Genomic DNA, 22127 nt, shown 5'->3' on the forward strand with positions numbered 1-22127 from the left:
ATTGAGAAACAAATGTAATCCATCGGAGGAAAAAACAGTAAGAAAGAGTAAATCTCATTCTCATATTCTGTCTGTTTGAATGCATTTGCTTTCTGAACTTATAACCTATTAATAATTAGAGGTAGTAGATGTAGAGGTAGTTAGGAATTCTGTTTTTCTTTTCCTATCAAAAAGACTTGCTTTCCATGTCTCTATGTAAATGCTTTCTATTGGTTAGGCCAGGGGTGTCAAACTCACATCGTCACGGCAACATCACATGATGTATCGGAACTTCCCCCACCCTTTGTTAAACTGGACATGGGCATGGCCAGCGCATGACACATTGGCCCAAGGGCCAGGAGTTTGACAGTCCTGGGTAGACAGATATTCTCAAGGCTTTCATCTGTTTCCTTCTTCACTTCTGACTCTGATCTCTGCACTTCAACTATTTACTTGGCTCACTTTCTCTTCATAATGGACCAACATCAGCAATAGGGATACTATGCAGGAAGGTAAATGCATCAACAAAGAAAGACCAGATGGAATCAAGATAGTAGAAAGACACTTAAGGAGAATTGCAGATTGAAAATTAATGTTACCTATGGACAATAATTCCAGACTAGCAGCTCAGATGGAGATATAAAGGACAGAAAAATCTACTCAAAAATTTGTTTTACTATGTGGAAAGATGAATTAGCAAAAAGCAGTTCATAGTTCTCTCAATCACAAAATATGTATCTGCCTCTGTAACATTTTATCTCAATATGTATGTGTATCCGCAGCATTACTTTGTAAAAAAAAAAATAAGCTGGTTACCCAAATGAATATTGGACTTTGAGATAGATAAGCTGAATTATAGTTGAGAACAACAAAAATTGCATTTTGATTTCATATACAAAGCACAATGATACCAAGTACCATCATGTGCAAGATGCATTGCAGGATGGGTTTGTTGAACACAAGTATTAACCCTCAGGAGAGATAGCAGTTGAGATACTCACCAAGTCATAGTCAAGAGATCAGTTTAAAGGCTTTTGTGAAGAATCAGAATCGTTAACTGGTGCGATAGCCATTGTGAAGGAAATGCATGCACCAGCTTTCTGTGCCTATAAATGTACTAACCCCCCAGAACGATAGATGTAGAGCTAGACTCTGCACTTTTATCTCCTTTTTTAATCCAAGAAGCCTTTTTTTTTTACTTAGCAGGTCCTTATGTAACATGTAACATAGTCTTATTGACTAGGCTGATATTCTCAAAGTTTTTATCACTTTCTTCCTCTCAGTTCATCTATATTTTTCTTCTAATTCTGAACTGAGCAATTTACTACCTCAGCCAATTGAAAGACAGCACATTATACTTGTAGATAGACTTAAGTAACTTGGGGTCTCGTAACACTAAATAAAGCTAATCTATTTTTCTTTCATGCAAGCAGCAGTCTTCAGGATAATTTCTTTTTAAAGAATATTTTTTAATTAACTAAATAAAGAAAACAAAAAATATTGTATATAGTCATGGATAAGCCCATCCAGAGGTAGGTTGACCCTCAATTTTCATGTTTTAATTTTCCAAGTTTACCTGACAGTGGCACATTTTCATTTTATTTTAGTTCAAACTTCAAGGGTTTGCTTCTTCACTGATTACCTTATCTTTGACTTTACATAGAGGATACACACACACACACACACACACACACACACACACACACACACACACACCAACATATATCCATGGATGATTATATTAATCAGTTTCGCAAATCTCTAATTTCTTACAAAATTTATACATTGCTAAGTATATTGCTTATGCAGCAGATTCTCCAAAATATAAAACTATTCTGTCTGCTATTCAACAATGTTTGGGCTAAAATCCTAAAATAATTGGATCTTAATTAGATTTACTTCCAAGTAAAAAACTTACCTATCTTAAAACGACCCATGTAGTAAATCTGGGTGCTAAGACCAAGAGAGGCCACAACATGGATGATGGAGAAAAGGACCCAAAACCACACATTTTTCCCAAAAACCTTGGAAGGAATAAATAAATAGTTATCCCAATATCGGACACAAGTAATATATCCTGGCTTTCAAATAAAAAAATATTAAAAACTTTATAGTGAACTTTTTTCCAACTTAAACTAAGTCTGATGATTAGAAAGGATTGGTGAGACATACCAATAAATCAATAATTAACATAATCAGAAAAATCTAACAGTAACTTAGTAATGCAGCTGTAGAATAGGGATGGGAATAGATAATTGTCTGATTTATATTTTAATGTAATCATACTCAAATTGCATTTCCATAAATCTAAATGCAAACTAAATGTAGATGCAACTTTGGATTATTTTATTAAGGCAATGAGTTGTATTTGAGCTGTAAATAGTGAGTTTATTATTACAGTTTATTATTTTTACTTTTTTGAACTGTTTTTACTTACTGATTGGATAATTTCATTAAATCAGGGACTGATCCTGGATTCTGAGAAAAGCACTCTCTAGGCTATGATACTTAAAATACTTTCTACAAGAATGTATGACATTGTTATTTATTAATACACAGTTCTATCTCACATTCAGTCAGAATTTTTTAGCTGATGCATCCATAACATATCTCTATGCCTGACCAGGTGGGAAGGTCTACATTACATCATTGGGACAAGATGATTTTCAGGTAACCTGGTCCCATGCCATGAAGGACTTTAAGGGTGATAATGAACACCTTAAATTGGATCCAGAAGTAAATTGGCCCCCAATGAAATTCATCCAGCATGCACAATCCTTGGGGTATCTAGACCTATTCATGCTATTTCTCCTATTTCTATACTATTTCTCCACCAGCTTTGGATACCCCAAATTTTCAAATGGATACCCCAAATTTTCAAATGGATGGGGTTGAGCACTTATAAAGGTAAAGGTTTTCTCTATCTAGTTGTATGTGATTCTAGGTGGCAGTGCTCATCTCCGTTTCTTAGCCAAAGGAGCCAGGGTTGTCCAAAAACACTTGGTCCATGGTCACATGGCCAACATGACTATATACACAGAGGCACAAAGAATGATGTTACCTTCCCACCAATGTGGTACCTATTTATCAACTTGCATTTGCATGCTTTTGAACTGCCAAGTGGCAGGAGCTGGAGCAGGTAACAGGCGCTCATACTGTGCAATGTTCAGGTCTCAAACCCAGGCTGTCAGCTTTCCAGCTGACAAGCTCAGTGCCTTTAACTGCTAAGCCATTGTGCCTCTACTTGAGCATCTATAGCTGCTTGTTTTTTTGTTTTTGTTTTGCTGTTTGGCATCAATGAAAGTTAAGTTTAAGTTCATGAGTGTCCACAGAAGTGTCTCCCCCACCACCCAGAAATTCTGCCTTACTTGGGCTCTATGTACAATAGCATCATTGCATAAGACATCCTACCACTCCAAGTACAGCAAGGCAAATAACGACTGCAAAGGATGCATAGGCTGAGTAAGCACTGGCGTTGATGTCAGGATGGCGAGTCTGATATAGTTTTAGCATACACAATCCTGCAATCATATACATGAAAGAGGTGTCTGCCAAAAGAAGAGAAAACAGAACAATTCTTATCGTGGTTACTTCTGTTAACATTAAAGAGATAACTATCACTCTAGACCAACTATTAACTAATAATATTAATCATTAAAAGATCTGTTGTTGTAGAGGGCTGAGACTGCCAGAATGAGGCCAGATACTAAAATAAAACCCACTCTCCAGATTGCAATGTTAATTTCAGAGCAAGACGTCTAAGCCCTTTTGATTGTAGCATAAAGACCGTAGGAACTAGTGACTAAAGGTATGAGGAACTAATTTTTCAAACCAATAGCCAGCAGAGGAACCTCTTAGTTGTAGTAAAAAACTGGTTACTGTATAAAAACACATTTTGTTTTTGTATATTTATAATTGTTTTTTAGAATTGGTAACAGCACAATTTTATGCATCTTACTCAATTAGTTTGTTAAAATCAAGAGGACAGACAGCAATTTTAAAATACAGATAGTCCTTGCTTAACAACCAGACCCATCAAAACCTGACCTGTTGCTGGAGTTCTGATGGCTGCACGCATGTACATGCATGTACACACACAACATATACACATATCATATGCTAAGCATTTGGGTGCTGAGCAACCAGCTCACCTTTATTGCCAGTTGCAGCATTCATGACTTACAACAGTTGTTTGCTGTTTTTTGGCCTCTTTGTTTGGTTTCTGGCAAAAAGCATCCATAGGAATCCACTGGTTCACTTAATAACCACAGTGTTCTCTTATGAACACATTTACTTAATGACTGAGATACTTGCTTAAAGATCTCCATTAAAAAATGTAAAATCAGGTCTGGTCACACGGGTGCCTTTACTTATGACCATCATGATTTATGATGGAATTCCGGACTCCATTATGGTTGTAAGTAGAGGATTACCGGTATAAGGCAAGACCCCACTCCTCCCCTCCTCCAAAAGAAAATGACATACATAAGCTGCGTTTGCACAATATATACATCTAAAATGGAGAAGGTTTGATTGTGTTACAGTCCGTTCTGTGAATGAAGCCACTTATTCAACATTGTTATGTCAACTGAACATCTCTTGTAATTCTAGTTTTCAGAAAGAAAACAAAAAAGCTGTTTTTTTTAGGCTAATAGCATGCAAACCTAATACAGTGATGAAATGTTAGAAACTGAGTCCTGCTTGCTTAACTGTTTTGCTTTTCTTTTTCTAAAATCTTGAGATGCCACTAAACCCAACCTGCTCAAAAGGCCAGAAGGCTTTGACAGGTCTTGACTGGAAAAAGCCCCCTCCACTTACCAAACTGGAAATTAGTGTAATTTGGACAAACGTGGTAGCAAGCACTGAGGACACCTTCCATCATTAGAGCAACACCCATGGCATAGAAGAGGCCAAAATGCTTAGGGATCCCATATTCCTTAAAGGTAAGAAAAGACAGGAAGAACCAAGCACTATTTTATAACTTATTTTTTTCATTCAGAACAAGTAATTAAATGAACAGATAAAACAATTAACACCCAATTAACAGCAACTAAAATTATTATCAAATAACTAACTGAAGAAAGTAGACCACACTTTACCATACAAACAGTACCACTTGATGTGGTCTTTTACTTCCATGTGAAAAATATGAAAGGTGAATTGCCTTCTTAAAATAAATTTACTGTTTGATGTGTTTTTGTAAAAAATTTTCTTGATTTTGCCCATGCTCCCCCTCCCTCCCACCTCTCTAAAGTCACCCCCTCCTCACCCATATTCAGCCTCTCTTTCCTGTCTGGGGTTTCTTTGCAACTCAGTCTTGGCCGCCTCAAACTTCTCACTAGTTGCTCTCAATGCTCAGCCTTTTCCCCACAGAAACTTTCTAGTTTGAAGGCAAGTGAAACTCAGAGATCTCCTCTCACTGAGAGAAAAGAACTTAGGGAAAATAATTTTGAGCAAGATGCTCCTAGAGGAAAATTAAACACCTTCCCCAACACAAATGCCAGGTCTTTTTAATTCAACTGCCTGGTTATTAAAACAAAGTCTTTGTAAAATAACCATGAGATTGCAATCTGCCCAAAGGCATAGCTCTATGAAGGAAAAATAACAGAAAGGATCCTTTCCTGTAGCAAAATCCTTGGCTTCACTGGCATTGTGAGAACCAGAAAAACAGAGGCACTTTATGCCAGTGTCCACGAGGCCACCTTTACCCAGCAAGAAAGTAGGGAGTATACCATTGCACAGATATCTTTCATTTCCAAGGAGCGACGATGAAGAAGGTCTCTATATAATACAATCAACAGGAAAAGGATACCTAGCAGCATGTGGCCAATGTTACTGAGGATGTTGTTGAAAGCACTGCGGAAAAGTAAAAAAGCCATATAATGTCTGGAATTGAGCATATAAAGTAATTGTAAGGGAATGCAACTATGTAAAATAGTATTTTTTTCTGTTTATTTCAAGGGTCATCCTAATCCCATGTGCAAAGCTGTCTTTTGCAAGGCTATGGAGCCAGCAGTGATAACACTGGCTTTGCTTGGCTAACACTGTGAGAAAAAGTGAGGAAAATGAAATAATCTGACACCCCAGGCCCCAGAACTGCAAACCCAGGTGCAGCCATCTGAAATGTTTTTCATAATCAAGAACTGGGGAAGAAATATAGTTGTATATAGTCATTCCAATTTACAGTATTTCCCCAAAAAATTACTATTGGGGGTGCCTTGGGGGAATGGAATCCAGGACTACACTTGCCACAACCCCATTTCCCAATTACACAACAAAAAACTCAAATTAAAACCCAAGCCACTACTATCAGACCTGGAAATTTTGCCCCCACCCACTAAATGTGCATGTAACTTGCCTCTATATGTGTGTGTCAAATTCCTTCAATTCAAGTTAAAAATAGTAAAGTCGGAGCTTCCTTTTGTTTGGCTTTTGGTTTTGTCAGTATTTCTTTTACAGGATTTTATTCTGTTTTTATTAAATGATGTTATTAGTCTTCAATCAATACTGCTATAGTAATGGATTCAGGAGTGAACAGAAAGTTGGACTAGAGATGCATTCCAATCCTTATATTCTACACGTCTATAAACATTAAACTTCATGCAAAAAATTATACTCATTGCAAACCACTTACCCCACAGAAAATGTCCATCCCCATTTCCCAATTACACAACAAGAAACTCAAATTAAAACCCAAGCCCCAAATTAGGAATGATCTTCATGCACACCTCAGGACTCCCAGTGGATGAGCACAAAGGAAGTTATAATAGCAGATGTCCTGATTTCCAGTTATATTCACCACCTAAAAAGTGGAAGGGGGGGGGAAATAACAACTCGGCATAAAGTTTTACTTATATTTATTGCACATCTCAGCTAAGACAATCAACAGCCAAGCAATATTTGGTATATCTGAGCTTCATACCAAGCAGCAGAGCCACTACTTTTAGATCCCCACAGATATTCCAGTTATATTTGGTGTACTGGATGTACTTTAACAACAGTTCCATGGTTTGGTATGTTTCTTTCATGTGTGCAGCATAGCCAACAGGTACTGAAGGGTGTAAATTGCCGTTGTGTAAAAACAAGATTTCTGTAGAACAGTATGTGATAGATTAAATTACAGATTATTTTCACAATTAGTAGGCAAAAATCTGTAAGATACACTCCAAAGACTTCAGGAAGCAAAATCTTTGTTGACAAGTGTTATTTCTGTGCCATCTTAGTTTTTCCACCACAGCAATGCATTTCCATTTCCTATGCACATGCATTCTATTTTTTCATGAAGAAACATAAATATGTAGCAGGCATTATAGGTCTTAATTGGGGAATTACCGTATTTATCGGCGTATAACACGCACAGGCGTATAACACGCATCTTCATTTTAAGAGGAAATTTCAGGAAAAAATTTAAATTTCTAAATAAAAACTTTGAAGCAAAATAAGGGTAGCTCAGAACTTTTTTTTATTAATATTATTACCACTTATAAGGTAAATAATGCAAAAGGACAGTAAAGCAACTGTTTTAACAAAAGAAACTTGGATATTTTGTTTTTACAAAAGTTTACTCAGAAATCACTATCTGGGAAACCAAGAAACTCTTCATCTTCACTGCTATCTTCAAAATCGCAATGAACACTGCTGCTTTCACTGCTACTATCTTCATAAATCAGCTCATCTTCTTCACCATCCAAAGCATTACTTATGCCACATTTCTTAAAAGATTTGATAACAATATCTTCTTTAACTGAGTCCACAAGTCTTTATCCACTGACAAACTTTTGAAATGCCAGGTCTTTTCATTCGCCCAGAATTCGTCATTTCATGTTGGTTTTCATCACACATGTATTTATTCCATTCTTCACGCATTACGGCTTTGAAGGGCTTGTTAATGCTAACATCCAATGGCTGCAATTGTGATGTAAGTCCTCCTGGAATGACAGCTATTTCTGTTTTGCATTTTTAAATTCTCTCTTTGTTGGTTCTGTAAGATGAGATCTGAATGAGTCCAGTACTAACAAGGATGGCTTCTTTAACAAAGCACCTGGGCGCTTCACCCCACATTTCTAATCCAAAGCTTCATGCCTTCTTCATCCATCCAACCTTTGGGATGAACATGCACCTGTATGCCACTTGGAATTTTCTCTTTAGGCAAAGTTTTCCTTTTAAAAATGACCAATGGTGGCAGCTTGTTTCCATCTGCAGTGACAGCAAGGACCACGGTATAATGATTTTTTTCATGCCCTGAAGTTTTAATTGTTACTGTCTTGGCACCTCTTGCTTCCACAGTTTTGTTTGAAGGAACATCGAAGGTGAGTGGTACTTCATCCATGTTGCCTATTTGACCAATTTCAAAAATTTTTCTTTTCCTTTGTTTGATAATAAACTTATGAAAATTTATTATCTTCTCTTCATAATCATCCGGCATCGCTGGGCAATCCTGGTTCTTGTTCGCATCCGAAGCTCATGCCTCTTCATGAATCTTTGGCACCATGATGCTGTTCCTTTGAAATCATGTATTTGCAACTCTTTGCTGATTTTCACTGCTTGAATAATGATCATTTTTGTTGATAAAGCAATACCAGCTTTTCTATGATTTACTACAAATTCCTTCCCCTGTTCTTCTAATTTTGGCCATTTAACAATACCGCTGCGAAAATTGCATTTTGTTTTTGATAATGTCTTGAGTTTTTCTTCCATTTTTCGCCACTCTCGTATTGTGCATTCTGTTGGTGGCTCTCCAAAATGCCTTGCTGCAGCCCTATTTCCGTGTTGTTTGGCATATTCCACAACCTTCAACTTGAAAGCAGCTGTATATGCTCCACGCTTTTGTTTTAAATCCATTAGGGATACCAGTAGTCACACTGCAGTGGTATACTTTTTACCTAAGTTTAAATTTAAAAAAGAGTAAGGTACCGTAGTATCAGGGGGTGTAAATTTACATTCTGTACAACGCCAATCATAAGTAGTGAGGCATTTCCCAAACGTCAGTATTTCTTTGCCCCCCCAGCAGATTTATTTTGCCATTCTGGTCTCCTTTAAATCTGTGCACACTGCTGCACAACATCTATGTAATACACTAGCACTTTGTTAAATATATATATATATTATAGAAATAATTTTAGAATATTTTCAGCACATACAGTAATACCGTATTTGCGGGCGTATAAGACGACTGGGCGTATAAGACGACCCCCAACATTTCCACTCAAAATATAGAGTTTGTTATATACTCGCCGTATAAGACTACCCCCTCTTCCGCACACCTTCCACTTTTGCACTTTTTTTTTTTTGAGGCACTTTTGTGCACCGTGGAAAGCGAATCCCGTGAAGCCAAAAGGAGCAGCCAGCCTTCAGGCCGATGTAGGCGGGCCTCCTTCTCCCAGCTCCCAAGGAAACGAGGCACTCAGCGGCCTCCGCCGCACCGCCTGGCCTCTGCTCGCACCGCCTGGCCTCCGCTGCCCTCCGCTCGCACCGCCCGGCCTCCGCTCGCACCGCCCGGCCTCCGCTTGCCCTCCGCTCGCACCGCCCGGCCTCCGCTGCCCTCTGCTCGCACCGCCCGGCCTCCGCTCCGCACCGCCCGGCCTCCGCTTGCCCTCCGCTCGCACCGCCCGGCCTCCGCTTGCCCTCCGCCGCACCGCCCGGCCTCCGCTCGCACCGCCCGGCCTCCACTTGCCCTCCGCCGCACCGCCCGGCCTCCGCCGCACCGCCCGCCTCCGCCCGCACCGCCCGGCCTCCGCTTGCCCTCCGCTCGCACCGCCCGGCCTCCGCTGCCCTCGCCTCGCACCGCCCGCCCGGCCTCCTGCTCGCACCGCCGGCCTCCGCTTGCCCTCCGCTTCGCACCGCCCGGCCTCCGCTGCCCTCTGCTCGCACCGCCCGGCCTCCGCTTCGCACCGCCCGGCCTCCGCTGCCCTCCGCTCGCACCGCCCGGCCTCCGCTTGCCCTCCGCTCGCACCGCCCGGCCTCCGCTCGCACCGCCCGGCCTCCGCTTGCCCTCCGCCGCACCGCCCGGCCTCCGCTTCGCACCGCCCGGCTCCGCTCCGCTGCCCTCCGCTCGCACCGCCCGGCCTCCGCTTGCCCTCTGCTCGCACCGCCCCGCTTGCCTCCGCTCGCACCGCCCGGCCTCCGCTTGCCCTCCGCTCGCACCGCCCGGCCTCCGCTTGCCCTCTGCTCGCACCGCCCGGCCTCCGCTCCGCTTGCCCTCTGCTCGCACCGCCCGGCCTCCGCTGGCTTATATCGGCGTATAACACGCATACATCATTTGCCCCTATTTTCAGGGGGAAAAAAGTGCGTGTTATACGCCGATAAATACGGTAGTTCCATTCATTTCTCTTCCTATTGTCTAAATATAGGGAATATTCATTTGAAGCTACAATGCTCTCCACTACTCCATGTCCTTACCATCAAGACAAGGAGATGCATAGTTTATTTCCCCTCTCCTCCCTCCTTTTATGTCTCCTTCGGACTTCAATTAGAAAGCTTGAAAAGGCAAACAAAGACAGAAATAATTTGCTGGGAGAAATTGGAAGTCAGAGTTGGAGGAAGCCAAGCATAGCCACTTTTTGTGGTTATTTTCCAATTCCAGTGGCCAAAGCAAGGAGATCATATGGAAGGCTTGGGTTAGGTGCAAACAACCAGAAATGACATGATGAGATGTTCACAGTATGTTTATTGTTGTTTGCCTATAGATAGGGATCTTGCCAGACTAAAGCATCTACTGTACAACCACTAAATAAATACTGTGAAGTTTTAGAGAGGGTCACCCTTCAATCTCTTCCTCCTCACAAGGGACTCTGGCTACTCAGCCTCCTCCCCTCAACTCAAAATCAAATTCCACCACAGATAGGGTATAATCAGCCTCTTCTAGAATCATATGGCTGGATGTGACCACCGTAACAATAAATAAGAAGCAGAAACTCTCCATAATAGGGCCTTCTGCTAGGATTTTTTTGAGTGTTAGGGACCAAGCAAAAATTGGTTACCAAGAAATTTGATGATAGTTGTTTAACTTTGTTGAGTATCTTTTACATTAAACCCAGATTAATAAAGGAGAAAGGAGCATTGCAGATTTGACTATCAATAATATTGTAGCTTTCAACTCATTTTATTTCGATACTTCATTTCTGTAAGAAGTCAAATAAAACACAGGTTTTACTAATCACTAAAGTAAACAGACTAAAATATAATGCTCTTGAGGTAATAGGCATTCTCATGCAGGCCTGGATGAAATGTTGAAAATGCGGTTTGTTATATCCTTTCAGTGTAGTTTGTCTAAGAGTGAGATTCCTGCTCTCAGCAGTACATGGCATCGCTATAAAAGCCAAAACGTAAATAATTGGAACTGAACTTAAAAACAGTTTGCAAAGCAATAGAGCTGGGGGTAAAAAGTAGGAAAAGATATTAACCTGGAAACTTAGTCTGTGCTCAGAAGGCACAGGAACTCACCGTTTGGTATGTGATCACCAACTGGACCACAGGTAAAGCATAGAAAACAGCAATTGTGATGATGTTCCTACAGAAAACAAAGCATTGTATTTAAATTAATGTGTGTGTTTCCACTGAACTTTAATAAAAGGTCTCATTGGAGTAAAGAAAGCAAAAATTAATTGCTTAAACCAAACATAGAGTTAACATGACTATAAATGCCAAGGTGATCCAGAATTTATGATAACCCCCCTCAGCAATAGGAAAAGGGTGGAGAAAAAGATAGAGACATAAAAAAAACCCCCACATTTCTAAAGCTGTTAACCTAAAGTTAAAATTCCAACCAAAGCCAAACTGGCCCAAATAAATGCTTATGTGAAATACATGCCTGTATGTATATATAAGTGTCAGAAGCAATGACAATAATAATTATTTCTTCTATTCCTATTGTTAATTGCAGTGATTCTCGAAAAACTAAGCAGGGTCAGACCTAATTAGTATTTGAATAGGAAACAAACAGGGCTTTTCTACACTTGGAGACCACACTAGAAAATTTTACTTTATTTGGATCTACTTCTAAAAACTATTTGGACTATTCAAAATGCACTTATCTGCTTGGATCAATTCAGCAAAGTGGCACATACTGAGAGCCACAGAAACAACCATGGAAAAACTGTGCAGTTATCAGTTAGCAAAACATGTTTTTAAGCCTAGGAAATGAAGAAAACATTAGAAACCCAGAGTCTCTGCATTAATTCTCTGGGGAGAAGGCAACAAAGAGAAAATCTCTGTTACTATAGCCTATATCAACGTTTCTTAACCTTTTTCCTCACAGGATTTCTTTCCACTTTAAAAATGATGGAGGACCCCAAAAGAAGTTGTCTTTGCATGGGTTATATTTCTTAATACTATTTAACAAATAAAAAAATAATGATGAGAAGTGTGTCTTTTTCAATTTTTGCTAACATCTTTAATATCTGGCAAATAATTTGATTTCATAGATCTCTAAGATGTCTTGTGGGACGCTCAGGGGTCCTTGAGCTACAATTTAAGAAACATTGGCCTGGGGGACTTCCGGTTTGGGCTTCTTCGGTGATGAACCATAATCGCGATTGTCCGCAGTTTTGATCCGTGCTCGCCGCTGAAGCGCCCCGAGCCGCCTGGATTTGGGGCTAAAGCCACCTCGTACAGGTGGTGAAGAAGGGGGAGCCATCAGCGGGGTTGAGGAGAGCCGCAGCTCTCCTCCTCGACTGGCCATTACTCCCTTTCCCAAAGGCAGTTGCAGCGGTGGCCAGAAATGGCCACCTCAAAGAAGAACCCGACCGGACAAGATTGTGCAGGAGGAAGTTTAAAGGAGAAAGTTTGACTGACCGGGTTGAATGGAGAACATCTATTTAGGGTACCTGGAACCTGAATTCTAAAGACTAATACTATTCCTAAAAAAGATTTTAAGCAGCAAAAGAGAAAGGGAAAGGAAACGGAATTGGCTTTTTTTCCTCTCACATTGACAGTTTTAATTGACTTGGAACGTTAAGAAGAAGAGATTCGAATAAGAAATTGATACTAATCCACTTTGACATTAATAGGCTATTTCTAGCTGAAAATAAAGTGTCAAAGGGATAAAGATTCTTGGATAATTTAAAAATTTTCTTTAAAAAAAGAAAGAAAGCAGCGGAGGGAAAAAGGAAAAAAGAAGGTGGAATCTGGAAAATGGAGGAGACCACCTGGAACTTTAAAAAAAATTGATAGTGGAATTTTAACAAGGCTTCCAAAAGATACATTGTAGCTGAAACTTTGTTACAAGATAACAAAGCCCCTGGAAAGAGAAAGTGAGAAAAGAAGCAAGAAACAGTTTGGGATTATTGGATGATTCCTGGAACTTTGGATGGAGGATCCTAATGAAATAAAATAAAATCAATTGGGGGTTGTTTAAATTTTTTTAAAATGACATCACTCCTTCAAGAGTTAAAAATGAGACTTAAAGAACAAAAAGAAGAAGCACAAGACGGAAAAGGATATTTTGGCTTCGTATTTCAATTTTTAGAAATGGAGATCTTGAACTATGAAAAACAACAAGAAATGCTGGCAGAACAAGAAGGGCAGGACAATGAAGAAGCCATCTTTAATGACCAAGCAATTTTAAGTGGGGTAAAAAAGGGAAAGGGGGGAAAGGGAGTTAAAAACTTAAGCACTGAAGCAACAACCAAAAAAAAGAGTAATTTGAAAAGTAATCATAATATCAAGAAGAAGCAGAAGGGAGGATCACAGAAGGGAGAATCAAATATAAAAGGGAATAAAAAAAGGAGGGAGAAGAAGAGAGGGAAGAGGAAAAGGAAAAGAAGCTACAAAAGATAGAAACAAGATATAGAGGTACAGGAAAAACGTACAAGAATTAAAGGTATAAACCTATTTAAAAGACACAGAGACAATGGTTAAAATTTAACTTGAGAGGATTCTGCAAGGGTGCATGGGATAGCATTGTTATATTAGAAATCGGAAAGGGTTAGAAAATATGTTAGATGATTAAAGTGATAGAAAAAATTTCTATTGATGTGTAGTGGAATATTTGTTTGTAAAGAGAATAAGGCTCTCAATGATTTAAAAAAAACATTTAAAAAAACTGAAAAGAAACATGGAAGATTTTTATCAGTTGACAAGATAAACTTGAATAAGAATAATAACTTTATTGACTACTGTTAATAACTATTGTTTGGTTTTTTATTTAAAGACAGTAATAAGTAAAATATGAAATATAGATGATTAAAGTGAAAGACAACTGATATTACTAGGTAATGTTTGTTAAAAGAAAAGAAATAGTTATTAAATTAATGGCAACTGTACTTGAATAGAATAATTATTCCTTGACTATTGTACACACACACACACACACACACACACACACACAATAAATATATATCTCCACACCACAAGCCAAGCAAACACCTGGTCACAAACAGACCCCACCTGATACCTCCAGCTCAAACACACCCCAACCAGGCATCCAGATGAAACCTAGCTTTCTAATAAATGATAGCCGTCCTTTTACCCGAAGCCAAGCCGCACTAAAAGCCTCCAATACAGGAAACACAATGTTGCCAGCCAATCAAAAAATGCTACAAAACAGACAGAAGATATTAGAAACACCAATCAAGCAGAACACAGCAAACTCCAAGACCAATAAACACAGACCAAGACTCCCAACCAATCAGGATGAAGAAAAAACCATTCTAACACAGCAGTAGGCTAGCACCAAATTTAAAACAGAAACGGCTGTGAAAGCCTGACTCACAGATGAACACAATACACAAGCCTGATGATGGCAGATGAGATTCTGCCAAAATGTCGCTACAACTTTAAAAGCACAACTTCCATATCGTGGGAAAATACCTGAACAAAGCTGAATACCATACATACATGCATACTTTTTTCTTTTAAGAATTTAGTGTGTATTTTAAGGGAATGTACCAAGCAGAATTCGATTGAAAATAGGTATGTGATATAAAATAGAGGTTAGAAAATGAATGTTATAACTGTAAAGATGTAACTTAAATTTTTAAATAAGATTTCAAAAAAGATACAAAGGTGTTATACTCCAGTCTAGTAATTACAGGGGAAAATTTGCTTTATGAGAAAAGATAATATGAAATTTTAAACAGGACAGACGAAAGTATAAAAACATTGATTAGAAAGATTTTAAAAAATAGAAAAAGATATGTAATTTAATTAAGAAAGGTAATAATTTAAATAATAAATAAGATAATTTAAAATAAGGCTATAGGAAGTAAAGAAAGGTAAAAGCTATTGAAAAAATTGTGAAAATAGTTATAAGATATGGATTAGAATGTATAAGATAAATATGTATCGAGTTTATGTCTGTATGGAGAAGTGACCCGGGGCCACACTATTCTCAAAAAAAGATATTTTATTTGTATTTGTATGTTTTGTGAAAACTTAAATAAGACTTTTATTAAAAAAAGAAAAAGAAACATTGGCCTAAATCAATAAAATAGCATTCCAATCATTCCTGACCAGGCCTAAAGGGCTAACATTCATATTGAGGTGCTGCATTGGCTGCCACTACATTTCTGGTTACTATGCAGAGTGCTGTGGTCATTGCCTCTTAGGCTCATGTCCCTGTTACTCAGTATAAAATCTGCCCATTCTGGGTACTCACCCCAGAAACAATTAAACAATGAAATCTACTTCTCTTCTAGGTTCATCAAGGCAAAATTCTCCAATGTGGCCCTGGGAAACCCATATTTAACCAGTATGAGACTCTTATTTCACAAAGAAAAATTCCTGAAAGGATTCTGTTTAAGTTATGAGAAGAAGAGAGAAAAATGAGTTCAATGAGTTCCATTAACTTGTTAGTAACTTACCAGAAATAAATTTTATACTTTTTGCTGACAATTCTCCGATCCTTTCTGGATAGGTCTGACAGATAAAGGAACATCTAAAAAGAAAGAGGACAAGCTCTTCATAGTCTTTAAAAAGATTAAAAGGATTAAAATACAATCTAGCTTTTCAGCTCAGGAATGTCATTCAAACCTGTCAAGGCAAGCACATGAAACCAAATTTATTCCCTTAAAGTAAGGCATCTGAGAACAATCTCCTGAATTTTAACATACTGTATTACCAGTGTGACCAGAACCATATTCAAAAACTCTGCACAATATAAATTAAGAAAAGATTTATTTCACTCCAGCTCTTGACAGTAAATATTTTGACAGAAAAGATTGAATCACACAGTTTGTGATTAAACAGAGTGGTTCACAGTCACAACCATTAAGTTGCACTAAAATCTGCCTGACAAAGATGATGCTGGAAGGATGGGAAGAAGAAAGAGAGGGGGAGAGAGAGAGAGAGAGAGAGAGAGAGAGAGATTGGAGATTCTGAAACTTCTTGTGCTGTTTCATGATCACAGGTCACTAAAAAGAGTGTGGAGAGTACAACCAGCCAGTGGTGGTATGAGAAGGAATTTGTATTGTTTTTAATTTCATTTATACTCAAAACAGCAAGAATTCACATAAACCTTGTACCTGCTGTCCTATGCTACTGTTTGCATAAAACACAACTACCTGAACTAGTAGCTTATATCCCAAAACTATAGTTATGATGTATTTATTTAGGTTATAACACTGTAAAATTAGATTTTGGGAGCAATTAATAATAAAATGTGAAAATATAGGGCCAATTTGGTGTACTGGTTAAGGTGCTGGCCTAAAAACCAGTGGACTGTGAGCTCTAATCCTGCCTTAGGCAGGAAAGCTGAATGGATGACTTTGATAGAAGGATGAAGGATTATTAGGTATATTAGCTGCCTTGAGTTATTTATAGAATAATAAAGGTGGGATTAAAAAATATGATAAATATGATAAATACAAGGAAATAAAATAAGCAATACTATTCAATTCTAATTATAAATAACAAATGAGAACCTGATTAATTAAACCTTCTTTGGGGGCCAGACATTTATAGCTAAGAAGCTTTCTATCAACAAATCTTTGCAGAAACACTCTGATTAAAAATGATATGTTTTGGTGTCTTTATGTTTTGATTAAAAGTGGGTTAATTTCTGGGCAAATTTCCTCAGTAGAGAATAGCCTGTTCTATAAAAGTCAGGATTGCACTGCTTCCTCACATACATCTGAGCTAAATATTTACAATCCATCATTTTTCAGAATATTTTATTCTTTGAACATGGAGAAGAAGCTGACAATAACATGTAAATATGTTCTCAAGGCAAAGCTTTAGATCAGGGGTCTTCAAACTTGACAGCTTTAAGACTTGTGGACTTCAACTCCAGAATTCCTCCTCCAGTCATGTTAGCTCAGGCATTCTGGAAGTTGAAGTCCACAAGTCTTAAACTTGCCAAGTTTGAAGGCCCTTGTTATTAGATCTTAGTTTGTTGCATTTCAAATATAACTGCAATGATGTAGAGAAAGGATATGTTAAAAAAATTCTTATAAAAATGCAAAAGCCATTTGCAAGAGAGACCTTAGTGCGGATTACATTCTTGTTGCTTTCAATTTCAGGCATAGTGTCAAAATCACTCTCCTCTTCAACTGAGCTATCTGTATCACTGCCACAAGGAGGCCGGCGATCTAGAGTTGATAATTCTTGACCTCCACTGGAGTTTGATTCATCTGAAAATGAAAATTGTGGTACAAAAGTTGGTTGTTTTGTTCATTTTTATGTGAGTCAGTACACCACCTTATAGTAATGTTGAAAGTCTTTCTCATAAGGTTTGAACAATGAATATTGGTTTTTTTATACTGCCAAACAACAACAAATTCAAGCAGGTAAGGAGCATCATGTCTCTCCAATGTCTTTAGTGTCCCCGTCAGTTCATATCTTCATAATTTTCACTTTCATCTTCATTTCTGTTTCCTACATGGGTATGAATTCTGCCAATGTCTTCATTTTCTGCTACATCCCTTTGCTCAGAAATAATAATTTGTATGAGAACTACCCCCCCTCCATAAGTAGTAGTGCTTTTAACAACTAGTTTACTCGCTCAATTTATATTTTGGAGATAAATTTCAACTAGGAAAATTTTTAATTCCAGTAAGGCAAATGCCAAGGGTCAGTTGTAGCACATAATACCATGTGTTGCTTTGTCACCCCACACAGAAAGCAGGCAGGGATGAATTTTCCTTCTAACCATGGGTTGAAACATCCATGGTGTTGAAGTATTCCTTCCATATAAGAAAAGAGAAGGGGAAATGGGCAAAGTCTGCAGAGATATGTTCGCCTAGTGAAAGGCATTTTTCTGCTTTTGAGAAGATATTGCCAACCAGAAGCAGTGATGACAGCCCAAAATAGGCAAGAATTGTTGAGGAAAGGTGAAGAAACAGCTCTTGTCAGAAAAGAGAAAGAAAATCAAAGAAATCTGAGGTATATTTTAGAGGAACAGAACTTGTTGAGGTTGAGTTCTTAGATGGAATTTCTCTGTGATAAGTTTCCATCTGTTACATCTTGACTTACACTCAGGTGCTTTGGAGCAGGGGTCGCCAACCTTTTGGACCTCAGGGACCACCAAACTCATAATTTCAAATCCCGCAGACCACTAATGTGAATTTTGACTAACGGTGGCTTGTTAATGTTGGTGGGAAAGTTGGTCCCATATTCCAGAGCTGCAGTAGTCACAGGACTGGTGAAGGGCGGGTGGTGTCAGATGCCCAGACCAAAAGAGCTCCAAGGAAGACGGGCTCCTAATAACCAGGCAACACCCCCACCTTCGTCCTCCACACAAGAGGACTCCCCGAGGCTGAGCTCCAGGTTTCTCCTGCCACTTCCAAGCAGAGAAGGGTCCCTCCCTCCAGGCCTCGAAGCCTCTCCCCAGAGCGTGCGCATGCTGGGCTCTCCCCATGGGGCAAGGACATCTCCTGAGGAGGACCCCACCCACCAGCAGCAAGCCCAGGTCAGAGCAGAGCACCGAGAGGGACAAGAAAACTGATGACGCCCCATTCTGGGCCTCTGAACTGAATGGTGAGCACAGACTTGCCCACTCACCTACTCCCACCATCACCAGCCAGTACTTTTCCTCCCCCGGGCCCTCCCTACAGCCCGCAGACATCGAGGAAGAGCCCAGGCCAGGAGAGGCAAGCTAGAAGGTGTGGGAATGCTATGAAAATGCAAGTAGCACGGTGCTCCTGCACCTTCCAGTCGTCTCCATCGCTGCTTCAGCCCGCCTGTGCCGCCAGCCCCCTCTTGCTGCAACAGCACAATGTTCATTATATGTTGCTCTTCTCTGCACTCTTTCTAGAGTCTCAACATCTTTTCTGTATCATGGTGACCAGACCTGGATGTGGTATTCCAAGTATGGCCTTAACAGTGCAGTATATACTGCTAATACCTTGCATGCATGATACTTCATGTGATCTTGATACCATTCGTCTGTTGATACAATCTAGGACAGCATTAACTTTTTTGGCAGCTGCAGCATATCTCTATTGCTACTCTGTCTCTGTCTCTTTATATGTGTGTGCTTGTGTGTGTGTGTTTATGTGTATGTATATATATATGTGTGTGTGTGTGTCTATCGATAGAGATAGATAAATGATAAATAAGATAGATAGACAGTCAGAAAGCCAATCAAATAGATAATGATAGAACTGTTTGATTGGTGGCACTCTCTGAGCTTGGTCGTGTTCATGCAGACATTTTATTACCTACAAACTAAGTAACATCATTCAAGCTACTGTTGCTGTAAATCTTGACTCTGTCTTGTACAGCATGTACCATGGCTCTTCCTATTTTACATGATTCTGAGACTAACAATTATCTTTCCAGCTACCAAAAGCTGACTCCCTCTACATTAGACAAATAGTATTTTAAAAAATGTGTATGTGAGAAAAGGAACATAAAAATTTGGACAGAAAGGGATATAGAAATGGACTACAATAAAAATACAGCAGAAAAGAAGAGAAACAAAACTGAAAATGACAAGTTGATCCTCAACTTCAAGCAACAGCTCAATGGACATAAATGCACTATTTTTACTAGCTAAATAATGGATACAGACATAGCAAACATCTCTGAGACTGAAGAATTACTATACCTATAGCTCCATAGCTGCTTCCTTCAGGGGTGCTGGCAGTGATAGGATGAGAAGAAGTCATAGTCCCAGGACCTACAAAGTAAACCAACATGGAATGGCTTTTTACTTTCAACTGTCCAACATGCCCAACAGAGAGGATAATCAAATATTTAGAATTGAGAAGAGATGTCTCCTTCCATTTGGCTTTAGGCATTGCCAAGCACTATACCCTCTGTTACTATCAGATGATGAAAACCCAACTTTCTGATAATAGCAAATTTCAAAAAATGAATCCTTGAGAAGGAAGGTGGAGGGCCAAGTCCAGAGCAGAATCCTTGAGCTATCTCAAGGATTTAGGGATGGACCATTCAGGCTGAGAAGCCTTCTTAATTGCCACATTTCTATTATCTTGGCCTATCCCAGGCAGCAGAAAACAAAATTCCCACTTTGGGGAAATCAGAATGCATAAGTCACCTAATGACTCTATTTAAGCTTCACATTATAAAGAGCTTATGAATTAAATGTTTATAGTTTTCTGTGTTGTAAGAAATAAATTTATTTCTTAAAAGTTACTTTATTACCTAAATGATTTCCTGTTGTCTATAAAATTGATTACTTCTATTTAATAGCATGATTATAATATATGTATGAAGTTTTCAAAAATTAAAGATTTTCAAATACATTATTTAGGTGTAATTGTTACAATAGCCTTGTATAATTCCAACTATTAACCTTCTTTAGAGGGAGTAGCCCAAAAAGTGTACACACATGTGAAAGGAATCACAAGAGTCAAAGTGTATTGGATAATATTTTCATTAAAAAGCGATGTGAGAGGAAGTTAGCATGCTCAATGTTATTGTAATACAAAAATTGCTGGAAACATACAAAAAAATATATGCAATGTCAACAAAATAAATATTTTGTAAAAGGGAACATTAAGAGACACAAATATATAACAGCATCTGAGTTAATTGGGACAGCACAGAGCCACAAGATTCTGTAATACAACCACCCTGAGATAGTCCCAAAGGTGCTTTTCCATGAAGCAACTGGACTTTTTAAATTTTTGTTTGAAGAAGTTTCACTTCTCATCCAAGAAGCTTCTTCAACTCTGACTGAATGGTGGGGAATAGAAGGATTTATATTCCTTGTACACAGCTGGTCATTTGCATTCTTTTAGCGAGTCGTTAAGGCCACATGAAGGTTTATTTGTGTCATCAGGGTCAACTAAATGGTGCAAATGGGTGTGGAGCCTTCTTGGAAATGTTGAAAGGACTGTGCTGTGGACTGGAGATAGATGACGTCGTATTTGTTGAGAGAAGGATGTTCAATTTTGACATAGATGACCTCTTTGATCCCTCTTTCAAGCCAGTGGTCCTCTCTGTCCAAAATGTGGGCTTTGCTGTCTTCAAAAGAGTGGCCTTTGTTTTTTAAATGCAGATGGACTGCTGAATGTAGTCCTTATGGGTTTATTCTTCTATGTTGTGCCATGCATTTATGGTTATTTTGTTTCCCCAATGTACTGATCTGCACATGGCTCACAGCATTGTACTGCATATACCACATTGCTAAGTTTGTGTCTGGGTGTTTAATCCTTGGGGTGGACAAGCTTCTGCCTTAGTGTATTCTTGGATTTGAAGTGTAGACATATGTTGTGTTGGCTGAACATCTTCCTGAGCTTTTCCACTATTCCTGCAACATATGGAATGACAACGTTGCTTCATTTATTGTTCTCTTCCATATGTTGCAGGAATATCAGAAAAGCTCAGGAGGATCTTCAGCCAACAGAACATAGGTGCACACTTCAAACCCAAGAATAGTTCAGGCAGAAGCTTGTCCACTGCAAGGATAAAATGCCCAGATACAAACTGAGCAATGTGGTATAGATTGAGACAGATTACATGAGAAAATAATGGTGATAGAGGGATGAAAATACAATATCCCCTTTTCTTGCTCATATAATTTCATAGATTTATCATCTATACCAAGGAGAATTATACATCTCAGTTCAAAAAGAAAAATGAAGAAAAAGTCAGGGCCATTGAGATTACAAAAATCCCTTGATAGCTGAGGCTGCTTGTTCTTTGGTGAAAAAGTGTCAATAAACACCTTCCTCAGCTTTCCAGATAAACAGTTGGATTGGGCAAGGAAATGGAAAAGGCCGCCTTGAATAATTCATATAAGT

The 22127-nt window shown here is 38.9% G+C and overlaps 1 protein-coding gene across 5 annotated transcripts in view; it reads right to left on the minus strand.

Annotated features, from left to right (window-relative positions):
• SIDT1 (SID1 transmembrane family member 1) overlaps window positions 1-22127 on the minus strand; it is a 67532-nt gene that overhangs the window by 17798 nt on the left and 27607 nt on the right. For all 5 annotated transcript variants that reach the window (XM_087957247.1, XM_087957246.1, XM_087957243.1 and 2 more), the window contains 9 exons: window positions 19964-20035; window positions 17398-17546; window positions 15780-15853; window positions 11422-11488; window positions 6708-6781; window positions 5712-5835; window positions 4798-4915; window positions 3391-3527; window positions 1898-2003 (listed from right to left, as the gene is read on the minus strand). In XM_087957247.1, coding sequence (XP_087813373.1) covers window positions 1898-2003; window positions 3391-3527; window positions 4798-4915; window positions 5712-5835; window positions 6708-6781; window positions 11422-11488; window positions 15780-15853; window positions 17398-17546; window positions 19964-20035 — 921 coding nt within the window. The remainder of the gene's footprint in view (window positions 1-1897; window positions 2004-3390; window positions 3528-4797; window positions 4916-5711; window positions 5836-6707; window positions 6782-11421; window positions 11489-15779; window positions 15854-17397; window positions 17547-19963; window positions 20036-22127) is intronic.

The sequence above is a fragment of the Notechis scutatus genome, chromosome 2, assembly GCF_049901735.1.
Source record: "Notechis scutatus isolate UNSWTSFEM ecotype Mainland chromosome 2, rNotScu1.2, whole genome shotgun sequence".
NCBI classification, from domain to species: Eukaryota; Metazoa; Chordata; class Lepidosauria; order Squamata; family Elapidae; genus Notechis; species Notechis scutatus.